Source organism: Nerophis ophidion, linkage group LG20 (assembly GCF_033978795.1).
Source record: "Nerophis ophidion isolate RoL-2023_Sa linkage group LG20, RoL_Noph_v1.0, whole genome shotgun sequence".
NCBI classification, from domain to species: domain Eukaryota; kingdom Metazoa; phylum Chordata; class Actinopteri; order Syngnathiformes; family Syngnathidae; genus Nerophis; species Nerophis ophidion.
The window spans coordinates 4,854,359-4,866,082 of NC_084630.1; the positions used below are offsets into that span (position 1 = coordinate 4,854,359).

Sequence of the window (11,724 nt, forward strand, 5' to 3'; positions counted from 1 at the left end):
AAAAATGAGTGATCATCAATTTTCACCAAGACGTCACTTAAATGACATTCACGGTACCGGAGGGTCTTGTGAGATGACGCTGGCTGCTGCAAGATCATTATTATTAAAAATGACCGAGAAGAAGGCGTGAAACACTTTTTATTTCAACAGACTCTCGCGCCGTACCTTCTGTCAAAACTCTAAAGGCCGACTGCACATTTCCTATCTTCACAATAAAAGCCCTGCTTCATGCTGCCTGCGCTAACTAAATACAGAGTCTCGGAAAACTGGCGTGCACAAGCGATCCCTCAGAAAGCTGGCGTGCACATCACTTGTGCACGCCAGCTTTCTGAGACTCTTATTTTGTTAGCGCAGGCAGCATGAAGCAGGGCTTTTATTGTGAAGATAGGAAATGTGCAGTCGGCCTTTAGAGTTTTGACGGAAGGGACGGCGCGAAAGTCTGTTGAAATAAAAAGTGTTTCTCGCCTTCCTCTCTGTCATTTTTTCATAATAATGAACTGGCAGCAGCCAGCGTCATCTCACAAGACCCTCGGGTGCCGTGAATGTCAATCAAGCAAGCTACGGAATTTGCCGCCAATGTTTTTCTTGTAAAGTGTATGGAAGCTGGATGAATTAGATGCCAAAAACCAACCACTTTCATGTGGTATTGTACAGAAAGGACAACTTTTTTTCTCCTCCATTTGAAAATGTGGGCGTTATCATCATTACTGTCTGATTCCAATCAATGCAAGTCATCAGAATCAGGTAATACACCAACTTATATTCTTGTCTTTGTGAAAGAAAGACATCTATATGTGTTACACATGCTTGTATTATCATTAAACACATTTAACTTGTTTACAAAAATGTCTCTTTCATAAATAAATAAATATAAATGATATATATAAATGAGGTAGATCCCCTCAAGTTGGACAATTGAAAAGTAGCTCGCCTGCAGAAAAAGTGTGGGCACCCCTGGCTAAGAGGATTTGAAATTGCACCATGTTAGATTTCCCCGCACCCATTGCTTCTGTTCTTGACAGTTTACATCACCATCAAACACCAGGCGAGCTTTCCAGCCAGAACGTGAGGAATAGGCTAATGCTGTAAAGTACATTAAAAACAGGCAGATGGTGTTCTCATGCAACACAGCCCTCTCTATTGACACATTATGTGGTAGTCATTTGACTCCGCTAGCAAAAGGGGTTCGCCTACATTGTCTTATACGCTACTTAAATGAATTGAATCACTTACTATAAATAAAGGCCCTCGTCAAGACAAGTTTACAGAGTCAATGAGAACACTGAGACAGCATGGAACTGAATAACTGAATATACATGAAGGAGCTGGGATACATTACATCATTTCTGTTGGATGCCAATAAACAGTTTTTTGCAATTGATAGGTTGGACTGCAATTCCTCAGTTCACATCAACTGTACTTTTAACTAAACATACGCTACCATCAAATAATGCAAGCAAATGCCATCAACTAGCATTAATTACTGCAACTCAGGCTGACATTGGCTGATGTCAAGTACCCTCTTTAATCACTGACCAAAGGATTGATTTTGGAGGTAGACACATTTAGACACTAACAAACATCCAATCCAATCCACTTTATTTGTATAGTACATTTAAACAGAACTGTTTCTAAAGTGCTGCACAATAATATTAAAAACAATATTCAAATAATATCCTTAGCTGCACCAATGACTGAATAAAAACTCAACATAAATAATATAAAACCAATATAAAAATAAATATGATTAAAAACCACACAACTCACGTAGTATTAAAAGCCAAACAATAAAGGTGGGTCTTCGGACCAGACTTAAAACCCTCCGCTGTGGGAGCAGTTCGAAAAAGGAGGGGCAGAGTGTTCCGGAGCTTAGGGCCCACCACAGAGAATGCCCTGTCTCCCCTGGTTTCAAGTCTCGTCTTGGGCACCACGAGCTGGAGCTGGCTCTCGGACCTCAGAGTGCGCGCAGGAGTGCAAATTTGGATGAGGTCCGAGATATAATGAGGTGCCAGTCCATGTAAAGATTTAAAAACAAACAGCAAGGAGCTGGGAGCCAGTGCAAACTCAAGAATTGAGACATGAATATCAAACACTGTTCTAGTAGATTTATTATAAAATAGAGAATTCCTTTGAAGGCTCATCCCTAAACACTGTCCGGTACAAAAGCAAAACCCCATGTTTACATAAGAAAAAATGCAATCCTTAAAGATATTCAGATAGATAATGCTGAGAATTTTGCAGTTATTAATTTTTAATCAGGAACAGGGAAATATTAATGTGCTGCGCTTTTCGAGACAATATTCAGGTTTAAAATGCTCTGGTTTAGTACTTGTGCAACAAATGTTCTATAATGTACTCTTTGATCAGTAAAAAACAATGCTGGAACTTCTGAAGAACCCGTAAAAACTATTCAAAATCTCGAAGTTCTCTATCAGGTTGTGTTTGTCTTGACCTCTGTAAGTATATTATCGCAAATCTTCCAGATGAAACTTTTAATTGAATTTGGAAAAATAGGATATCCAGATTAATTTGGTGGATTTAGAGATTCCTTCTTTATAAATGTGAACTTGTTGGAAGGTTGGTATGGAATTGTAAATGGGTATCGGGTGGGTAGATTTTGAAATGAATTTACTGAATTTTGTATATCATATGATGATGTATATCAAGGGTCACCAACGCGGTGCCCATAAGGACCAGATGAGTTGCCCGCTGGCCTGTTCTAAAAATAGCTCAAATAGCAGCACTTACCAGTGAGCTGCCTCTATTTTTTTAATTTGATTTATTTACTAGCAAGCTGGTCTCACTTTGCTCAACATTTTTAATTCTAAGAGAGACACAAAACTCAAATAGAATTTGAAAATCCAAGAAAATATTTGAAAGACTTGGTCTTCACTTGTTTAAATAAATTAATTAATTTTTTTACTTTGCTTTTATAACTTAACTGAGAAAAAGTACAACCTTAAAAATGATTTTAGGATTTTTAAACACATACCTTTTTACGGTTTAGCTCGGTTGGTAGAGCGGCCGTGTCAGCAACTTGAGGGTTGCAGGTTCGATTCCCGCTTCTGCCATCCTAGTCACTGCCGTTGTGTCCTTGGGCAAGACACTTTACCCACCTGCTCCCAGTGCCACCCACACTGGTTTAAATGGAACTTAGATATTGGGTTTCACTATGTAAAGCGCTTTGAGTCACTAGAGAATAAGCGCTATATAAATATAATTCACTTCAAATATAATTCACTTTACCTTTTAAATTCCTTCCTCTTCTTTCCTGACAATTTAAATCAATGTTCCAGTACAATTTTTTTTTTTTATTGTAAAGAATAATAGATACATTTTAATTTAATTCTTCATTTTAGCTTCTGTTTTTTTGACGAAGAAACTTATTATGATTAAAATAAATAAAAAATATTCTGGCAACTCTAGAAAATCTTTAGAATCAAATTTGAATCTTATTGGAAAGTCTTAATTTCTTTTAAAATTTTTGTTCTGGAAAATCTAGAACAAATAATGATTTGTCTTTGTTAGAAATATAGCTTGGTCCAATTTGTTATATATTCTAACACAATGCAGATTGGATTTTAACCTATTTAAAAAACGTCATCAAATTTCTAAAATTAATCTTAATCAGGAAAAATTACTAATGATGTTCCATAAATTCTTTTTTTAAATTTTTTCAAAAAGATTCGAATTAGCTAGTTTTTCTCTTCATTTTTTTCGGTAGAATTTTGAATTTTAAAGAGTCGAAACTGAAGATAAACTATGTTTCAAAATTTAATTTTTATTTTTTCCTGTTTTCTCCTCTTTTAAACCGTTCAATTAAGTGTTTTTTTTTCATCATTTATTCTCTACAAAAAACCTTCCATAAACGGAAAAAAAAATCTATGGCGGAATGACAGACAGAAATACCCATTTTTTTAATATATATAGATTTATTTATTAAAGGTTAATTGTGCAAATTGGCTATTTCTGGCAATTTATTTAAGTGTGTATCAAACTGGTAGCCCTTCACATTAATCAGTCCCCAAGAAGTAGCTCTAGGTTTCAAAAAGGTTGGTGACCCTTGATGTATATTTTAACTGTCCATAAACTGTATGCTTGTATGGATTACCCTTTTGCAAAACGGACTCTGATATTAAAAAAAAAACATTAATGTCATATAAAATTGTCTGTAAATAAATAAATAGATTTGTGACAGAACAGACCCTTGGATTTTTCTTTTGTTTGACAAATGATATGAAATATTTCTCACCAGGTTCCAAGTCAAGTTGGCAGAGGTACTGGGAAGTGCTGAGCGTGACCACAACCACACGATGCCGGAGGATGTCGTCCTTCGTGGGCATTTGAAAATTGAGTTGTGTGCTGGAGATGAGACAGTACTGCTGGACCACATGATGGACCGTCTTCACCCAGCGGTTTACAAAATATACCCTGGAGAGAGCGATACAGAAAATGCATTGTTTCATACCACAATTTGCCAACTTGGAGGTCAACAATGATTTACTTCAATATCATATGTGTTTAATACAAGTGGAGTTCTTGAGAACAGTATTTCCAGAACCTCACTTTTTTCCAGTTGAATCCTGCTTCCATAAGCAAGCACATGCAAGCAGTCCAATATTAGGTTTGGGATGACAGTAGGGATGTAACGGTAAACGGTATAATGATAACCCGCGGTAAAATTCCAGTAATACCGTTTAAATTTGTCATTACTGAAAAAAAATGTTTTTCTTTTCAGGCGGCACTGCCTATTTCCTGGAAACACAAGCGCCACTGTGCATGTGAATTAGCGAAGTTAAGCTCAGAAAAAAATGCTGGCTACTACTAGAGATGTTCTGTCCGAGTAAACAGAGCCGATTGCGTTGTTTCATTTCATAATTTAGCATTAAAAGATTACAGTTGGTACAAAATGCGGCTGCTAGACTTTTGACAAGAACAAGAAAGTTTGATCACATTACACCTGTACTGTATATACCTTTATATACATATATACATACATATATACCTGTACTGTATATACCTTTATATACATATATACATACATATATACCTGTACTGTATATACCTTTATATACATATATACATACATATATACCTATACTGTATATACCTTTATATACATATATACATACATATATACCTGTACTGTATATACCTTTATATACATATATACATACATATATACCTATACTGTATATACCTTTATATACATATATACATACATATATACCTATACTGTATATACCTTTATATACATATATACATACATATATACCTGTACTGGCTCACCTGCACTGGCTTCCTGTGCACTTAAGATGTGACTTTAAGGTTTTACTACTTACGTATAAAATACTACACGGTCTAGCTCCATCCTATCTTGCCGATTGTATTGTACCATATGTCCCGGCAAGAAGTCTGCGTTCAAAGGACTCCGGCTTATTAGTGATTCCCAAAGCCCAGAAAAAGTCTGCGGGCTATAGAGCGTTTTCATTTCGGGCTCCAGTACTCTGGAATGCCCTCCCGGTAAAAGTTCGAGATGCCACCTCAGTAGAAGCATTTAAGTCTCACCTTAAAACTCATGTCTTGGATTCGCTTTGAAATGAACTCTCGCGACTGTGTTGGAGCCACTATGGATTGAACTTCCACAGTATCATGTTAGACCCGCTCGACATCCATTGCTTTCGGTCCCCTAGAGGGGGGGGGGGGGGGTTGCCCACATCTGAGGTCCTCTCCAAGGTTTCTCATAGTCAGCATTGTCACTGGCGTCCCCCTGGATGTGAATTCTCCCTGCCCACTGGGTGTGAGTTTTCCTTGCCCTTTTGTGGGTTCTTCCGAGGATGTTGTAGTCGTAATGATTTGTGCAGTCCTTTGAGACATTTGTGATTTGGGGCTATATAAATAAACATTGACTGATTGATTGATTGATTTGTATACTCTAGCCTTTAAATAGACTCCCTTTTTAGACCAGTTGATCTGCCGCTTCTTTTCTTTTTCTCCTCTGTCCCACTCTCCCTTGTGGAGGGGGTCCGGTCCGATCCGGTGGCCATGTACTGCTCGCCTGTGTATCGGCTGGGGACATCTCTGCGCTGCTGATCCGCCTCCGCTTGGGATGGTTTCCTGCTGACTCCGCTATGAACGGGACTCTCGCTGCTGTGTTGGATCCGCTTTGGACTGGACTCTCGCGACTGTGTTGGATCCATTATGGATTGAACTTTCACAGTATCATGTTAGACCCGCTCGACATCCATTGCTTTCCTCCTCTCCAAGGTTCTCAGTCATCATTGTCACCGACGTCCCACTGGGTGTGAGTTTTCCTTGCCCTTATGTGGGCCTACCGAGGATGTGGTAGTGGTTTGTGAAGTGAAGTGAATTATATTTATATAGCGCTTTTCTCAAGTGACTCAAAGCGCTTTACATAGTGAAACCCAATATCTAAGTTTCATTTAAACCAGTGTGGGTGGCACTGGGAGCAGGTGGGTAAAGTGTCTTGCCCAAGGACACAACGGCATTGACTCGGATGGCAGAAGCGGGGATCGAACCTGCAACCCTCAAGTTGCTGGCACGTTCGCTCTACCAAACGAGCTATACCGCCCTTTGAGACACTAGTGATTTAGGGCTATATAAGTAAACATTGATTGATAATTTCTCATAATTTATTTATATTGCTTTCATGAAAATGCATATATGCAAGCCAGGTACAGTTCACACTTTCATAGTTTTTTTTGTTTCTTATACATTTCCATGATCAGAAAGGAGCAGATGGAAGAATAAAATTATATTTATCTGCCCCCTTTTTTAACACAAATTATTTAATTACTACTCAATTATTTGATTTCCCTCGCTCTTACATCCATGGACTCTGAGTGTGTTTAAGAGCGCTGTTATTAGGTAACAGGTGTAGACCGTATTGGAGACAGACGCGTTTGTCCTGATTTACCATGCAGCAGGCGATGTTAGGGAATGTTGCCACAACTTGTTTATAAAGAATTGTTTTTTTTTTTACTGGGATGGTCACTCATCTTTTTTTTAACTGCTAACTTTGTCAGTGTTCCTATAACATCAATACAAGCTAAATTTTTTGTCATCTAATCGAATTAAACGCGGCATGCATTTTCGGTGTGGCACAAATATTGTGTATTAGATGTGAGAGGTATCCCTCCTGTTTATATTTTGTTGGCCCAACTGTTGCACTGAAACAAATGTTGGAGAAGAACAACTTGCTTATTTGACTTCATCTTCATTAGCCAAACTGCTTTGTGTTTTACTGCTTTGTGACGGCGTGGCGCAGTGGGAGAGTGGCCGTGCGCCACCCGAGGGTCCCCGGTTCAATTCCCACCTAGTACCAACCTCGTCACGTCCGTTGTGTCCTGAGCAAGACACTTCACCCTTGCTCCTGATGGGTGCTGGTTAGCGCCTTGCATGGCAGCTCCCTCCATCAGTGTGTGAATGTGTGTGTGAATGGGTAAATGTGGAAGTAGTGTCAAAGCGCTTTGAGTACCTTGAAGGTAGAAAAGCGCTATACAAGTACAACCCATTTATATTGATATCAAAAAGTAAACACTAGGATTTATTTAGATAACTTGTGTTATTTCGCATTCACAAAGTTATTACTTTAAAAACTATTCATGTGCATTTTGTGAATGTTTTATGGTATATAGTTAATTCCCATACGACATATTTCTGCTCAAACTCTTAATGGATCGGTCCCTATACAGTAGGTAAATGTACATAACTTTAAAAAAAAAAAAACTTCTCTATGAAAATGTAAAAACAGAGATAAAAACATGTACTGAGAAAAAGCTGACACTGATACTATTATTGAAGAACACAAATACTTGTCTTTAAATATATGGAATACAGACTTTTTTAGACATTAAAAATGACATGATGGGGTTGCGTTTACACCCTACCCCAACACTGTTTTACCTAACAAATAATCGTGATTTCAATTTGGATCAAAAATAATCTTTATTATTCTGGCCGTGACAGCCCTGTATGTAAAACTAGATCTCGTACATGAACACTAATTTGCACTTATGTCCAAAAGTTGCCATCTTCCACAATTTTCACATTTATTTTTGTTTGTTATCATTTTGTTTCTGCCATATTATTTTGTTTATAACCTTGTATTGCTTTCATATGCAAATTGAATTTTCTACTTGAGGTATATAGATATATTTTGAATGTGTTTTGCGTTTTTTAAATGAAACTAAGTTTCTGAACATTTTGAGCACAGTTCAAAATACCGCCATAAACTCATTTGTATACTATAGCCTTTAAAATAGATCCCCTTTAAGACCAGTTGATCTGCCGTTTCTTTTCTGCTCTGACCCCCTCTCCTTTGTGGAGGAGGGGGACAGGTTCAGTGGTGTCCAAAGTCGGGACCCGGGGTGGACCAATCGTCTGTGCATCGGTTAGGGGCGTCTCTGCGCTGCTGACCTGACCCAGGATGGTCTACTGCTGGTCCCACTATGGACTGACTCTCACTATAATGTTAGATCCACTATGAACTGGACTCTCACAATATTATGCTAGATCCACTCAACGTCCATTGCGCTGGTCGCCCGGGGTTTCTCATTGTCCCATTGGGTTGAGTTTTTCCTTGCCCTGATGTGGGATCTGAGCAGAGGATGTCCTTGTGGCTTGTGCAGCCCTTTGAGACACCCGTGATTTAGGGCTATATAAGTAAACATTGATTGATTGATTGAACGTGATCATTTTGGTCACAATAACCGTGATAAGCTATTTTCATACCGTGACATCCCTAGGTGGCAGTTTAAAGATACTTTATGAATATACATAAATGAATGATTGTTCACTCAAGAGTATATTCAGTAAAAGCGGGGGTTCCTTATCCCAGTAACAATGTCCCTCAACAATCTTCATAATAGTGTGCATCATTCTGACATCCCTAATGATCCATTAATTAGAGAGAACTCCCTCTGATGTCACCTAATTATACTATACGCACACAAAATTTGCTGTATATATAGCTTACGTAAAAGGCAGACTTTGAAGTTCATATTCAAATGTGCAGAATAAACACACAAAGATGCTATAGCGATGGCAAAAATATATAAGTCTTGTTTGCTAGCACTTTGGAGCAGAACGCTTGTAGCTTGCTACCATACCTGAGAGGTCTGGCATGTGGATTGCCTGCTTCTACATAAGGATGAAGGTAGTCCTTAATGTAAAGGTCAGCTGCACTGTTGGAGTGGGTGCAGATCAAAACCCTGCAGAGACAAAAATACATGCCAGAAACAAATCACACTTATGCACTTGGTGCAAATAAACAGACAGTACACATATAGTAGTAGTAGTAGAACACAGTTAACCCATGCTTCTAAATAGACAAACATTACAACTTTATAAAAGGTACTGGGATGCAGCAGCAGTAAAGCATAATGAAATTACATTATGTGCACCTGACAGAAATGATGTTGTACCGTTTTATAGTAATTTAAACCCATCCATCTATTTTCTACCGCTTATTCCCTTTGGGGTCGCTGGTGCCTATCTCAGCTACAATTGGGCGGAAGGCGGGGTACACCCTGGACAAGTCGCCACCTTATCACAGGGCCAACACAGATAGACAGACAACATTCACACACTAGGGCCAATTTAGTGTTGCCAATCAACCTATCCCCAGGTGCATGTCTTTGGAAGTGGGAGGAAGCCGGAGTACCCAGAGGGAACCCACGCATTCACGGGGAGGACATGCAAACTCCACACAAAAAGATATCGAGCCCGGGATTGAACCCCGGACTACTCAGGACCTTCGTATTGTGAGGCAGACGCACTAACCCCTCTTCCACCGTGAAGCCAAGTAATTTAAACTCTGTCTCTAAATTGGAACGGTCACCTTTGCATAATTCATTGTAAATATTCAATGTTACATGCATTCAGAGTGAAATGAAAAATGAATATTACATTCCTATACATTTTTCAAAGCACATATTTCCCGTCCAGGTTACAAAAAGACAACCTGCTGTCACATTCAGTAAGGTATTTTATTCAATATTCATGCAAGAACCGAGGAACATTGTGCATTGTGCTAGGGTCACATACAGTACATGGTTTCCATTAAATCTATCTGTCAAATTCCTTTTCAGTGTCTGCGCTCAGTACTTAATTGTGAGAAAAAGTGTTCATAGGATAATTGTGTAATGTTATCTGACAAACCTAGAATGTGCAATGAACAAAAATGACATAAATGCATTCTAACGATCAGCTCGTTTCGAGTGAACCCAACAATGAGTAAATAGAAGCTCTAATCCAGGGGTGCCCACACTTTTTCTGCAGGCGAGCTACTTTTCAATTGACCAACTCGAGGGGATCGACCTCATTTATATATATCATTTATATTTATTTATTTATGAAAGAGACATTTTTGTAAACAAGTTAAATGTGTTTAATGATAATACAAGCATGTGTAACACATATAGATGTCTTTCTTTCACGAAGACAAGAATATAAGTTGGTGTATTACCTGATTCTGATGACTTGCATTGATTGGAATCAGACAGTAATGATGATAACGCCCACATTTTCAAATGGAGGAGAAAAAAAGTTGTCCTTTCTGTACAATACCACATGAAAGTGGTTGGTTTTTGGCATCTAATTTATCCAGCTTCCATACACTTTACAAGAAAAACATTGGCGGCAAATTCCGTAGCTTGCTTGATTGACATTCACGGCACCCGAGGGTCTTGTGAGATGACGCTGGCTGCTGCCAGTTCATTATTATGAAAAAATGACAGAGAGGAAGGCGAGAAACACTTTTTATTTCAACAGACTTTCGCGCCGTCCCTTCCGTCAAAACTCTAAAGGCCGACTGCACATTTCCTATCTTCACAATAAAAGCCCTGCTTCATGCTGCCTGTGCTAACAAAATAAGAGTCTTAAAAAAGCTGGCCTGCACAAGTGATGTGCACGCCAGCTTTCTGAGGGATGGCTTGTGCACGCCAGTTTTCCGAGACTCTGTATTTAGTTAGCGCAGGCAGCATGAAGCAGGGCTTTTATTGTGAAGATAGGAAATGTGCAGTCGGCCTTTAGAGTTTTGACGGAAGGTACGGCGCGAGAGTCTGTTGAAATAAAAAGTGTTTCTCGCCTTCCTCTCGGTCATATTTTCATAATAATGATCTTGCAGCAGCCAGCGTCATCTCACAAGACCCTCCGGTACCGTGAATGTCATTTAAGTGACGTCTTGGTGAAGATTGATGATCGTTCATTTTTAGGTCTATTTTTTTTAAAAGCCTGGCTCGAGGTCGACTGACACACCCCCCGCGGTCGACTGGTAGCTCGCGATCGACGTAATGGGCACCCCTGCTCTAATCAATCCATCACAGACACTTTTCATCTCGGGGTTTACTTAAAAAATGTCAAACCAAAGGGTTTCATTGCACTACAGCTACAATCAGGGCAATCACACTTTCTGCTTTATCTCAAAAACATACCCTCTACCTGACCTCTCCAACCAGATGATCTTATTCATCTTATAAAGGATGAATGAATAGATCAATGACTTATTATATTTGATCAGCTGTTTTACTGCCATGTTACAGGAACCATTTGGAAACAATTAAATGTCTGTAAATAAACATTTACAAAATCTCCACATGTAAATATCTAATTTTACAATGTATATGACGGTGCAGTCAATATATGAAAATGTATTGCACCATATAGTCTGGAAAATATGGTTAACGAAACGTTTAGTGGCTG

General features: G+C 38.7%; 1 protein-coding gene across 3 annotated transcripts in view; it reads right to left on the reverse strand.

The window, feature by feature from the left end:
- The window catches only part of helz (helicase with zinc finger), a 143,022-nt gene that overhangs the window by 56,209 nt on the left and 75,089 nt on the right, over positions 1-11,724 (reverse strand). For all 3 annotated transcript variants that reach the window (XM_061880351.1, XM_061880349.1, XM_061880350.1), the window contains exons 17-18: positions 9,132-9,233; positions 4,253-4,431 (exon numbers count right to left, since the gene is read on the reverse strand). In XM_061880351.1, the coding sequence (XP_061736335.1) occupies positions 4,253-4,431; positions 9,132-9,233 (281 nt within the window). The remainder of the gene's footprint in view (positions 1-4,252; positions 4,432-9,131; positions 9,234-11,724) is intronic.